The 14,508-nt window shown below is 46.5% G+C and overlaps 1 protein-coding gene across 1 annotated transcript; it reads right to left on the minus strand.

Annotated features, from left to right (window-relative positions):
• Positions 1 to 5,486: 5,486 nt before the first annotated feature.
• On the minus strand, positions 5,487 to 6,047 carry LOC124951689. Its single transcript, XM_047500467.1, has one exon. The coding sequence runs from the start codon at positions 6,045 to 6,047 to the stop codon at positions 5,487 to 5,489; it is 561 nt and encodes a 186-aa protein (XP_047356423.1).
• Positions 6,048 to 14,508: the final 8,461 nt, after the last annotated feature.

Below are 14,508 nucleotides of genomic sequence, written 5' to 3' on the forward strand. Positions count from 1 at the left end.
CTAAGTCCGACAGCCGAATTGGTTCGATAGCCACACACATAACTTTCCAAGAATTGTCGGTATATTTCCAAGTCTGACAGTTGCATTGTTTCACAAATTATTGCATAACTCTCACACGTCTAGTCGAAAAATTTCCAAGTCCGACAGTCGCTTTGGTTCGAATAGCACTATCATAAGTACCCATGGACTAGACGGAATGTTACCAAGATCGCCAGACATATTGGTTCCAGAGGCACTCACATAACTTTATCCAGAATAGTCGTAATATTAACAAGACCGACATACGCAAGGTTCCAGCAGCACTCGCATAACCTTCCGTCGACAAGTCTGAATATTTCCAAGTCCGACAGCCGCATTCTTTCGAAAGGTACTCGCATAACTTCCCTCGACAAATCGGAATATTTCCAAGTCCGACAGTTGCATTGGTTCAAGAGGCACTTTCATAACTTTCTCTCGTCTAGTCGGAATATTTTCAAGCCTAACATTCGCATTGGCTCACAGGTCACTAGCATAACTTTTCCTCGACTAGTTGGAATTTTTCCATGGCCGACAGTCGCTTTGTTTCTAGAGGCACTCCCAAATATTTCCCTCGACTAGTCCGCATATTTCCAAGCCCGATAGCAGTTTTGGTTTGTGAAACAGACTCATAACTCTCTTTCAACTGGTCGGAATATTTCTAAGCCCGATAGTTGCAATGATCATATATCACCTGCGTAACTATCCTTAGATTAGTCAGGATATTACTAAAACCGACAGTCGCTTTGTTTCAAGTGGCACTCGCATAACTTTCCCTCGACTAGGCGGGATATTACCAAAACCGACAGTCGCTTTGTTTCGAGTTGCACTCGCATTAATTTCCCTCGAATAGCCAGAGTACGTCCAAGTCAGAAAGTCGAATTGGTTCGTTAGCCACACGCATAACTTTCCCAAAAATGCTCGGTATATTTCCAAGTCCGACAGTCGCATTGGTTCGAGAGTTATTCGCCTAACTTTCCCACGACAATTTGGAATATTTCCATGTACGACAATCGCATTGGGTCCGAACTCACTCGCGTAACTTTCCCCGACTAGTCGGAATTTTTCCAAGCCCGACAGTCGCGTTGGTAAACAAGAAATTTGCATAAATTTCCCTCGAATAGTCGTGATATTTCCAAGTCCGACAGTCGCATAGGTCCTAGAGCCACTCGCCCAGCTTTCCTTCGACTAGGTGAAATATTTTCATGTACGACAGGCGCATTTGTCTGAGAGGAACTCACATAATTTTCCATAGACTTGTCGGAATATTTCCAAACCCGACAGACGCATTGGTTGGAGAGTTATTCGCATAAAATGCCATCGCCTATTCGTAATTTTTCCAATTCCGACAGTCGCCTTGTTGTCTGAGGGATTCGCATAACTTTCTTTCGACCAGTCGGAATATTACCAAGACACACTGTCGCATTGGTTCACAAATCACTCGCATACCTATACTCTGACTAGTCGAGTGAAAATTATGAAATTGAATCCCTACCAATTGCGACTGTCGGATTTGGAAGTAATCCGACTAGTCGGGGGAAAGTTATGCAATTGCCCCTAGAACCAATACGGCTGTCGGATTTGGAAATATTCCAAATGGCATGGGGAGAATTATGCTAGTGCCTTTCATACAACTGCAGCTGTTGGAGATGGAAATATTCCGACTAGTTGAAGGGAAGATATGCGAATCCCTCTTGAAACAATACTGCTGTCGGACTTGGAAAAATTCCAACTAGACAATGGAAATTCATGCGATTGCAACTGGAACCAATGCGAATGTAGGAATTGGTAATATTCCGAGTAGTTGATAAAATGTTATATGATTGTCTTATAAACCTATGCGACCGTCGGACATGGAAATATCACGTCTAGCAAAGAGAGAGTTATGCGAGTGACTTGTGAATCATCGCGACTGTCGGGATTGGAATTATACCGACTAGTCGAAGTAAATAAATACGAGTGCCTCCCGGACCAATGCAACTGTCAGACTTTTCAAATATTCCGACTAGTGGAGGTAAAGTTATACGAGTGAACCTAAAACCAAATCGACTGTCGGACATGGAAGTATTCTGACTATACGAGGGAACGTTATGCGTGTGCCACTCGAACCAATGCAGCAGTCGAAATGGATAATATCCCATCTAGTAAAGAGAAAGCTATGAGGGTGACTTGTGAATCATTGCGAACGCCGGGCTTAGAAATATATCGGCAAGTTGAAGGAAAGTTATGCGAGTGCCTCTCGAATTAGTGCGGCTGCTGGACTTGGAAATAATCCAACTGGTCCGGAAAAGTTATGCGAGTGCCTCTCGGATCAATACGACTGTCAGACTTGGAAATATTACTACAAGTCTAGTAAAAGATATGCATGTTCCTCTCATAACAATATGACTGTCGGACTTGGAAATATTCCGACTAGTCGAGGAAAAGTTATGCGTGTGCCTCTCGAAACAATGCGACTTTCGGTCTATGTACTATTCCGTCTAGTCGATGGAAGGTTATGTGAGTTCCTCTCGAACGAATGCGGCTGTTGGAATTATAAATATTCCGACTAGTCGGATGAAAGTAGTGCGAGTGCCATTCGAAACAAAGCAACTGACGGTTTTAGTAATATTTCGACTAGTCATAGTTTAGTTATGCGATTGATTTGTGTACCACTGCGATTGTCAGGCTTGGAAATATTCCGACTAACCGAAAGAAATTTATGCCACTCCCTTACAAACCAACGCGGTTGTCGGACTTGGCATAATTCCGACCAATCGAGGAAATGTCGTGCAAGTGCCTCTCGAACCAATGCGGCTGTCGGACTTGAAAATATTTCGACTTGGCGAGCGAACGTTATGCGAGTGCCACTCGAAACAATGCGGCTGCCAGAATGGAAATATTCCGACTAGTCGAGAGAAATTTATGCTAGTGCTTCTCGGACTAATACGACTGTCCGACAAGGCACTATTCTGATTGGTCGAAGGAATGTTATGCGAGTGACTTAAGAACCAATATGGCTGTTGGACTTGGAAATATTCCGCATATTCGACAGAAAGTTATACGAGTAACTTTCGAACCAAAGCGGCTGCCTCTCTTGGAAACATTCCGACGAGTCGAGAGAAATTTATGCGAGTGCCTGTCGGACTTATACGACTGTCCGACAGGGCACTATTCCGGTTGGTGGAAGGAAAGTTATGCGACTGCCTCACAATCCGAAGCTACTGCCAGATTTGAAAAAATTAACGACTAGTCGAGGAAAAGTTATTTAAGCGCTTCTCGAACAAATGAAGCTGTCGTACTTGAAACTAATTCGACAAGGTGAGGGAACGTTATGCGAGTGCCACTCATATCTATAGGACTGTCGGACTTAGAATTATACCGACTAAACGAGGAAAAGTTATGCGGGTGATTTGTTAGCCAATGCGACTGTCAGGCTTGGTAATATGTGGACCATTCGATGAAATGTTATGGGAATGAATTGTAAATCGATGCGACCATCGGACGTGGAAATATTCCGACTACTCGAGGGAAAATTATGTGAGTAACCTTCGAACCAAAGCAACTTTCGTATTTGGAAATATCTCGACTGGTCGAGGGAAATTTATGCGAGTGCCTTCGTAAACAATACCACTGTCGAAACTAGAAACATCCTAACTATTCGCGGCAAAGTTATTATAGGACCATTCGAACCAATGCGACTATCGTAACTAGAAGCTTTCCGACTTCTCAAGGGAATTTTTTGGGAGTGCCTCTCGAACCAATGCGACTGTCTCACTTGGTACTTAGCGACTAGACGAGGGAGAGTTATGCGAGTGTATCTTCAACCAATGCGACTGTCGGGATTAGTAGTTCCATCATGGCCGCCATACGGGAAGGACGTATCGCAGTGTGCTCCGCGTTTTGTGGAAATTTTCCCGGTCTACATTACTTTGCCCGTAAAAATTTATATCTTGCCCGTTAATTAAAGTTCGATAAACAATTAGTGATAATAATCAATATTGGGGATTGATTATTTATTGTGTAATTAGTGAAAAACGTTCTTACTAATTTCGTGGAGACCATGTTGCTTTTTATATACTCTATGGACGATGGTGGACTCAACCGTAATTTTCAGCGCTGCGACGGAAGCTCCACGATATTCACGGCGTACCCTGATTGGCCGTTGGAATTGGACAAGAAATTTGTAGTGGTATGATTGCATGAAATTTTATTTATCGACAGTTGGCATATCTGCGACACTCCTAACCTCAAATCTTAAAAGCGCGGGAGGCATTTCAGGAACGAATCTACAGACCTTGTCGCCCGTGGTTAAGGAAAATTTTTTGAAATTCTTCAAAATTTTCAAAATTATCAAAGTTTAGAGTTTTGTCATAGTAGGCGATGTGACTATGATGGAACTTCTCCAAATTAATGGCGGTGTACTTTGCATGATTAAATATATAATAATTAATGACGCCAACGCGCTATCGAATCTCTGGAGCTCTCAGGGTACAGACGAGAGAGATTCGAAGCTAGCAGCCCTCATCCGGACATTCAGGTTAACAGTGATTAACGAAGTGAAGCAACCACACAAATTTTAGACGACGGGAGGCTCCGCCTATATTGACGTAACCCTCTTGTCACAATCCATGAGCCGATTTATAGGCCAATGGAAAGTCAGAACAGGCTGGACGTCCAATGACCAAAACTCGATAGATAACGTGATACATCCACCGAAGCCTGAGTCGGGTCGAGGTGGTTTCGTTCGAAGCGCAGGGAACAGGAGTTTCAATGCCAAGAGAGCTGACTGGGACTTGTTCGCCAAGCGTCTACTCTCCCTCTCTGCGCCAAGACTGGAGGGAAGCAGTTTAGGATCGGCTTCAGAGGTAGAGTCACGAGCCAACGCGCTCACAATTGTCCTACAAACCGCATGCTCCGAATCTATTCCTCGAAAAAAGACGTTTCCAGAAACGTTCCCGAAACTGCGGATGCCCCTCTCTTCACAAAGGAAGAGGTCGCGCGTGTCATAGGATCCCTCAAAAACGAAAAGGCCCCAAGGCCGGATCTTATCATGGTGTGCGTGCTCAAGAGAGCATTTGCCTCTATCCCATCCCAATTCGTAGATCTTTATAACGGATGCCTTCAATAGGGCATCTTCCCATCTATTTGAAAAGAGGGCTCCTTAAGAGCACTCCTTAAAGGCGTTGACAAGGATGCGGTGGATCGTTCCCTGCACCTCTCAGCGTCCTCCTTTGTTCGCATGACCCGCCCAGCAAAGGTCCGAAAGGCCGCCCATCCTCCCGGAACAGTCAGGGAGACCCTGCCTATCCGGGGATGGGTTAGCTGCCCTCCCCCCATCGCTACGATCAATTCATTCTTGGCATCCGTATACGCCAGGCAGTCGACCAGGGTATGCTCAGCCGTATCCTCATTCCCCCCACAGTGGAAACACAGTAGGGAGGGAATCTTCTTTATATTATTTAAGTACGTCGAAAAGCAGCCATGGCCGGTCACCAGCTGTGTAGTGTGGAATGTCGTCCCGATAGAGAATGGCCTCCCAATCCTCTCAGCCGACCGTTCGGCAATCGCCGCCTCGCGCGCACCCCCGTTGCTGCTGATGTCTCTGCTAACACAAGCTCCTCAGACTTCCATGCTTTTATTGCCCTCCTTCTGGCAAGAGGTCCTAGTACAGCCTTAGCACGCGGTGGAAGAGGTTCTTCCGCGTCTCCAACAGCCGTATACGTCTCCGCCAGCTGGGGTGCTAGATGAGCGAGAGGAATAATCCCCGCAATCATCATAGCCGCATGGACGGAAACCGTCCTATAGGCACAGCACACCCGAATCGCCACCTTCCTCTGGAGGCTCCGAACTGCCCGCCCGATCTTCGTATCCTCCACGACTGTGCGCCACCACACCGGCGCTCCATAAAGGAGTACCGAGTGGATCACGTCGCCGTAGAGGAGTCGCTTCTTTTCCCCCGGTCCGTGAAGATTCGGAAGGAGCCTCATAAGGGACCGGAGGATACCCTCCGCTTTAGGGATTAGGGCCTCGAAGTGGGGCCTGAGCGACATTCTCGAGTCGATCACTATACCCAGGTATTTAACGTTGGGCCTAATTTCTACGAAAACCCCTCTAAGACAAATCTTAGGGGGTGGGACATTCCTGCGTCTGCATCAGGCAGAGGCAGGGAAGGCCATGGTCTCCGTCTTGTGCGGCGCCACTTTAAGACCCAGGCTGCAGGGTCTTCCATTCTCGCCCACAAGCACCGCGGAAAGTGAAGTCCCTCCTAGGGATAAGAACCATCTCTCATCCCCCGGAGGAACCCACCATGGCTCCGCAATAATCTCAATCTTCACTCTGTTCTCGCGCATGAGCTGTGCCAACATGTCCTGCGCACGGCGCGCGTGGATCAAGTTTATCTGTAGAACAGCAGAGGACATTGTCTATAGACATTCCGCTGCTTCTACACATATTGAGGTGTCCGGTTCACCGTGTTCCACCTTCATATTTTCATCAACACTTTTTTTCTTCTTCTCGATCGCTTTCACTGCTTTCATCGCAGTTTTTTCCACGACCTTATGCGGGTCCTTCTGAACTGTTTCCCCGCAAACATTTGGTCCACTCCCGAACACCTTGTCCACCCATTTTCTGGGAGGCACTACTGGACACTCCCAAGAACCGGCATGATGGTTGGTCGTCTTCCGGCCGGCATCTCCACAAACCGGGCACGCTGTCTTGCTTGTACACGTTTTGGCCAAATGGCCCGGTTTCCCACAGACATAACACAGATCCATCCGATGCTTTATAGCCGGGCACATTGCCGCAACGTGTCCTCGCGCAAGACACCGGTGGCATCTGAGTGACCGCTGTCTGAGTTCTTGCACTCTCGCTACTGTCAGTCCCAAGACTATCCTGCCCCTCTTCAGGGCCGCCTGGATGACAGGCGTCGGAGCCGTGACAGTGGTCTCGCCTAGTCTACCCCTGCCTATCCTGATCTCTCCCACCTTAATGAGGTTGGGGTTTGTTCCGGGATGCAACTCCAGGAGTGCATTCCTGATCCAGGTACCGTTAGGGGCCGGATCTATTCCCACCAACCTTATGGTACTCGTGCACAGGGGGCGAGTGACCTTTACTCCTGGGACGGAACTCTTTAAGGCCTCCGCTACCCGGTTGGCCTTCTCGTTTGCCCCTTTGCCTCGTAATGCCCTTGCTATATAAAGGCACCTGTGAGGCCTCTCTTACAAGTCATACCGACGATCCCCAAGTCTTTGAGGTTGACCCTCTCACTGGCCCGAAGGAGTACGTCTCTATACGTCGTCTCCTCGGCACACGATAGGGAAATAGCAGTTACTTCTCTTTCCCTTTTTTCCCTCTTCCTTCTTCGCTGCGCGCCACTCCTCTTCTTCCCTTTCTTCCTAGAGGCTGCCTGTCCCGGCAAGGGATGACGGTCGCTGACTCCATCCATTGATGTAGTTAGGGGAAGAGCATTCGTTTCCTTCCTCTGGGCTCGTCTCTCTGTCCGGCCAAGTACCTGGACAAATTCCTCCAACGAGATTAGTGTCTTACCTACAATTACCTGTTTCGCAGGGAGTCGAGTGGGCTCAACACGGAGTGTGGGGCCTTTGTATGGCCCACCAGCTCCAGTCGTTGCTCCACCCGATGTCTGCTGCTGCTGCTGTCGCTGTTATGTCTGTTGTTAAATACTGCGGACAGCCTCCGCCAGTACCCTTAGTGACCCTTTTACATCCGGAGACTTTGATCGGCTATTCCCAGCCAATGGATTCACCAGAATTTTCTCGATTTTTTTATTCGCCCTCTTGAGGCAAACGTTTTCCTCCATGACCTCTCTATTGCGCAGATCCTTGGCCCTCAATTTTGCCTTCAGCTGCGCAATGGTTTCCTTGGCTGACGGAGGATCGTCCGCTCGGGTTTCGAGCCTCTCGCTCAGGATCTTAATTCCTTCCATCATTAACCTATGGGAATTCTTTATGACCCCTGAAATTTCCCCTTTAAGGTTGTGGCATCTCTGCCTAGCACTTTCGGCCGCAATAGAGGCTTCCCGGATGCTATTCAGCACCCTACCGGTCTCCACTTGAGACAAGGGGGTCTCCGCCGGGCCATTGTCACCTAGTACGGGCCAGTCTACTCCCGACTCCTCCTCCTCAGAAGAGTAGACTATAGGCCTCGCGCACTTATGTCTTCTCCCATGCTTCGGCGAGGTCAAGCCGGAGAGCCGCATGCTCCCAACCGCACTGGCAGTTCTTTCCCATTCCTCCGCTTGGCACTCTTCCTTTCCTATCCTTCCTGGCGCATTAGATACACCGCAGGCCAGGTCGCCTATCTGTGGTGTCCTTCCTGACGCATCATCCTGAGCTGCGGCCAGGTGCCTACCCTGAGCTCCTGGTAGTCGTTGGTTGATGATGGCGGGTGGCCTGCCCTATCACCACCTGACACCGCCGTGGCGTGGGTATCCCTCCCACTCCCTCTTATTCCGTTAGTCGTACTATCCATGACATAAGGTAAGACATTAGTGGGAGCCAAGCTCCCCATCGGAAAGGAAAGGAACGGAAGGAAGCTAGTGAGAGAGAGAAAGAATAGAAAAAGATATGATAGAAAAAATAAAGGAAGGAATAGCCATACAAGAACGTTCATACACCATTCACACAATCCCTTTTAGTCGCCTTTTACGACAAGCAGGTAGTACTGTGGGAGTATTCTACTTCCCCCTACCCACGGGGGAGGGATCCCATCCCATCCTACGGAACGAGTGCCAAGGATCGTGGTACTGTGAGTGGGCCTCCCTATGGTTCCCCGTGGGCACGGCTGGCATCAACGTGGTGATTCTTTGCTGGGAAGGTGATGGTCGTGGCTAAACCGCTCATCCTGGCCGCCGGCAGGAGTTTTGGGTTTTTCCGAATCCGTTCTCTTCGTAGTGGTGGCTGCTGTCTGTAGGTAGTTCCGTAGCGTATGCCCAAATGGGCGAGGTAGCATAGGTGCAGGCACCCTTCGCGTGTCCACCTTTACAATATACTGTCCGACTTGGTATAATTTTTACTTATTGGAGCATGTTTATGCGACCGCCTCACGAACCAATGCGTCTGTCAGATCTAGAAATATTCCGACTAGTCAAAGCAATATTACTTGTGTGCCTGTGGCACTAATGCGACTATCGCAATTGGAAATATTCCGACTAGTCTAGGGAAATTTGTGTGAATACCAATCAAAACAATGCGACTGTCGTACCTAGATATATTCCAACAAGTAGATGGAAAGTTATGAGCCTGCTTCTCGAACCAATGAGAAACTTGGACCTGGAAATACTCCGACTAGTTGCAAGAAAGTAATGCGATTGTCTCTCTAACCAATGCGCCTGTCGATCATGGAAATTTTCCAACTAGCAAAAAGAAGTTATGCGATTGCCTTTCGAACCAATGCGAGTGTCGGGATTGGAAATTTTCCAACTAGTCTGGGTAAAGTTAAGCGAGTGCCAATGGTACCAATTCGGCTATCCAACATGTAAGTAATATTCGTAATAGTCGAGGGAATGTTATGCAAGTGACACTAGAACCAATGCGAATGTCAGACTTGAAAATGTCCCTACTAGTCTAGCAAAATTTATGCGAGTAATTTGTGAACTAATGCGACAGTTGGTCTTGCAAATTTTCCGACTAGTCGACATAATATTATGCGATTGCCTCTCCAACCAATGCGACTATGCGGCTTGGAAATATTCCAAATAGATGTGGGAAAGTTGTGCAAGTGCCTATCAAACCAATGCGGCTGTCGTATTTGGTACTTCTTCCGATCTGTCGAAAGAAAGTTATCTAAGTGCCTCTCAACCGTATGCAGCTGTCAGACTTGGTAATATCTCATCTAGTGAATGGAATGTTAAGCGAGTGCCTCTCGAAACAATGCGTCGGTCAGACTTCGAAATATTCCGACTAGACGAGGGAAAGTTGTGCGTGTGCCTCTCGACACAATACGACTGTCATACGTAGATATATTCCGCCTAGTCGAAGGAAAGTTAAGCGAATAACTTGTGAACCAATGCGACTGAGGATATCCCGACTAGTCGACGAAGAGTTATGCGAATTAATTGGTAACCAATAAGACTGTCGGACTTGGAAATATTCCTTCTATTCGAGTGAAAATTATGCGAGTGACTCCCGCCCCATTGTGCATTTCGGACTGGAAAATAATTCGACTAGTCGGCCGAAATTTATGCGAGTATCACTTGAACCAAAGCGACGGTAGTCGGAAATATTCCGACAAGTCTAGGTTAAGTTATGAGAGTGTGACTCGATCCAATGCGACTGTCAAACATGGAAGTATCCCAACTAGTCGTGGGAATTTTATACGAGTTACTCTCGAAACAATACGACCTTCGTATTTAGATATATTCCGTCTAGTCAAAGAAAATTTATAAGTGTACATTATCAACCAATGTGACTGTTTGCTTTGATAATATTCCGACAAGTCTAGGATGAGTTATGCGAATTACTTGTGAACCAATGCGACTGTTGGACTTAAAAATATTTCGGTTAAACGGGTACAAATTATGCGAGTGGCTCCCGGCCCATTGCGACAGTCGGACTTGTAAATAATCCGACTAGTCGTGGATAAGTTATGCGCGTGATTATCGAACCATTGCGGCTATCCTACTTGGAAATATACCGACTAGTAGAGTGAAAGTTACGCGAGTGACTATTGAACCACTGCGGCTGTAGTATTTGAAAATACTCCGTCTACACGAAAAAAAGTTATGCGAGTGCTTCTTGAACTAATACAGCAGTCGAAATTAGAAATATTCCGACTAGTTGTTGGAAACATATGCTAGTGCTACTCGAACCTAAGCGACATGGTGGACTTGGAAATATTCCGCCTAATCGAGGGATAGTTATGCGAGTGCCATCGAACCAATGCGGCTGAAGTACTTGGAAATATTTCGACCAGTCGAGAGAAAATTATGCAGGTGCTTCTCAATCCTATGCGGCTGTCAGACTGGAAATATCAAAACTAGTGGAGGGAATATTAAGCGAGTGTCATACGAAACAATGAGGCTGTCAAACTTGGAAATATTCCGACTGTTCGAGTGAAAATTATACGAGTGACTCCAGACCAATTGGAGTTCCATGTCGGACTTGGAAATAACCCGATTAGTCGAGGGATAGTTATGCGTCTCTGGAACCAATGCGGATATCGGACTTGGAATTATTCCTACTAGTCGAGGGAAAAATATGCGAGTGAATCTTGTAACAATGCGACTGTCGAACCTAGATATATTCCCACTAGAGGAGGGAAAGTTACGAGAGTGCCCTTCGAACCAATGCGACTATCGAACTTTGCAGATATTCCGCCAAGTCGAGGGAGTGTTTTGCTAGTGTTTCTCGAATCAATGCGACATTCGAACCTAGAAATATTCCGACCTGACGAGGGAAAATTTTGTGGAACCTTCTCGAACCAATCCGACATTCGGACATTGAAATGTTCCGATTAGTCGTGGGAAATTTATGCGAGTTCCTCTCGAACCAATGTGACTGTTGGAATTGGAAGTATTACGACAAGTAGACGGAAACTTATGAGAGTACCTATCGAAACAATGCGGCTGTCGAACTTGGAAATATTTGGACTAATTGAAAGAAAGGTTTGCGAGTACCTCTTGAACCAATGCAACTGTCGGATCCAAAAATATTCCGACTAGACATGGGAAAGTTAGGAGAGTGCCTTCGAATCAATGCGAATGTTGGTCTTGGTAATATTCCGACCAATCAGAGGAAGTAATGCTAATAAATCTAGGTCCAATGCGACTGTCGGACCTAGAAATATTCCGACCAAACGAGAGAAAGTAATGATAGTGCCATTCGAATTAATGGTAATGTCGTTCTTGGATATATTCCGACTAGTTGGGGGAAAGTTAGGCGAGTGCCTCTCGAAGCAATACAACTGTCAGAACTACAAATATTCCGACTAGACGAGTGGAACTTTTGAGTGTTCCTCTCGAACCAATGCGACTCTCGGATTTGGAATTATTCCGACTAATATTGGAAAAGTTATGAGAGTACTACGAGAACCAATGCGTCTGTTGTACTTGGAGATATTGCTACTAGTCGAGGGAAAGTTAAGCGAGTGTCTCCAGGACCAATGCGACTGTCAGAAATAGAATTTTTCTCACTAGTCGAGGAAAAGTTATGCGAGTAAATTTCTAAACAATGCGACTGCCTGACCTAGAAATAATCTGACCAGTCGAGTGAAAGCCATAGTCTCTCATGGTTTAGTGAAATTTCTTGAATTGTCTCAGTGTAACTGGGGCGCTGGAAGGTAGTTGTGTAACTAAGCTTCAAGTCATAAAGCACTGTTCTGGCCGACATTTTCACCACGTATTTACCCCTCGAGTTTTGGTGCAGCATTACGCACTCTTCCGCCTTAACGTTGAAGTCGCTGGCCACCAAGATGTTATGTGTTGTGTTCCAGATCACTTCCTCCATTATGTCTATTTTGTCCAGGAATTTGTGGATAAGTTCGTTTTGTTTGTGGTTGCAACTAAAATAAGTAACTTCTCCACTTTTAATCCAAAGGAATCCACGGCGTCTACTCTACGGATATTTTGCTTTATCCTGGATGCAGATGGCCGCTTTACCGAGAGGTTCAGAGAACTATAAGGGCGATTGGTTGTCTCTATATTGTTCACTGATCAACAGCAGATTTGCCCTCTGCTCCTGGGTCAGCCAATGCAGTAGCTCGTTGATAGTCTTGCTCCTGTTTATGTTTGTTTGTAGAATTCGCGTCATCGCAGGATTTGGCTTCATTGAGAGCTTCCATGAATATGTTGCAACGCCCTGATCGTGGAGCGTGTTCACGCTCGTATCGTTCTTTTCCTTTATCCACCTCCGTGCATAACATGCAGTTTGTCGGAGCCAGGACACTTTCTCGCTTGATGGTTATCTTTACCACATTTGTAGCAGAGCTTGATTCTGTCCGTGTTCTTGCAGTTCTGGGAGGTATGCCCATATCCAAACCATCTGTAGCACCTTGAGACTACCGCCCTCTGCTTTTTTCTGCAATTGACCTACCCTACCTTAATATGCTCCGACTTTAAAAGTCGACTTGCTCCTTGTCCCCTCACTTCTACGATAGTCATTTTGAGCCCTCTCTAGTTTGTCTTCTTGGTCCAGATCTTCATTTTTCTTCGGAACCCACCTCTATGTTCCTCCTGCATGTCCCTCCAAATCCCCCACTACTTGGGTAATGATTAAGCTATCGAGCTCTCTAATCTACAACGTCACTCTAGGTTCCAAATTGCAGATCGTTCCCTTGTCCCCTACGATGTTTTTAGCCTTGTTTCCGAAGACGAATTTGTCCTTAGTTCTTCTGCTCAATTCCATGAGAACATCACCTGCGCATGGCTGGCGGATTGATCTTACTTCTGCATCTGAGTCCTCCAGTTTAGTTTAGCTATGGATTTCCTCGAACACGGCCGCATAGGTCATTTCTCCATTCGGTTTGATCAGAAATGCTTCTAGGTGAAACTTTGAACGCCTTTGTCTATTCTTCTAATCGTTTGGTCTTTTTTGGCCATTCTCACATTCGCCTATTACCCGGGTGGGTATCTTGGCTGATTTATCCTTTTGTTTCTGTCGTCTTTTGGCTACCGCCGTACGGGTAGGTGTGGGGGGCGCCTCCTCCTACTTCTCTCTTCCGGCATGCTCTTCGCCTGGACTCAACGCTGGTCGTTTTTTTGTTGGCCTCCTTTATTGTTTCATCCTGGGATGCCATAACACGTCCATTATTATACGCGCATCGTGTGTGTTGAGCCCGTCCGGAAAGCGCTGTCTCCTTCCGCGAGCCTTGCTCGAGAGCAACGACATCTAGGGCCTCTCTTAAAAGTACGATGCCATTCTTGACAACTGCACTGATATTTCTTCGCCACTCCGTTGCACTTTTAATGGCCTTCAGTATCTGCTTTCATTTCGCTAATTACTTCTCTTCTTTTTTCTTAGTACTCACGACGTGGTCATCGATGGAGGAACACTCCAACACGATTTTCCCGGAGTCTTCCATATTTGACCTAGCCACTTTTACATCTCTTTCCTCCATCCTATCTCTTTTTTCTTCCTGAGACATTTCTTTGCTCGGCTTTTTGGTATTGTACGCACGGTCTTTGATCCCTTTTCGAAAGAATTGTTGCTGTATGTATTTTCTGATCAGATGCCGGCCAATACAGACAACGTCATAGGACTGCAATAGTAAGATGACGACGGCTGTGGGCTAGCTAGCGCACCCTGTCCATACGCCGCTATTGGGGGGTCCGTCCCCTGCAACGAAAACATTCTTCGTCTTTTAAGCTACCCACAATTAGTTTCTTATTCTGTGAGTGCGTCACATTGCTATTTATGGTCCACCCCGGGAATACCAGATACCCTGCATATCTGCATGGCGTCCCACTATCCTACACATGGGGAGGCGACCAACGGGATAATGGGTTTTACACACGGAATAATAATTATAGTAGTAATAACGATAATGAAAATAGCG

Source organism: Vespa velutina, chromosome 9 (assembly GCF_912470025.1).
Source record: "Vespa velutina chromosome 9, iVesVel2.1, whole genome shotgun sequence".
NCBI lineage: Eukaryota > Metazoa > Arthropoda > Insecta > Hymenoptera > Vespidae > Vespa > Vespa velutina.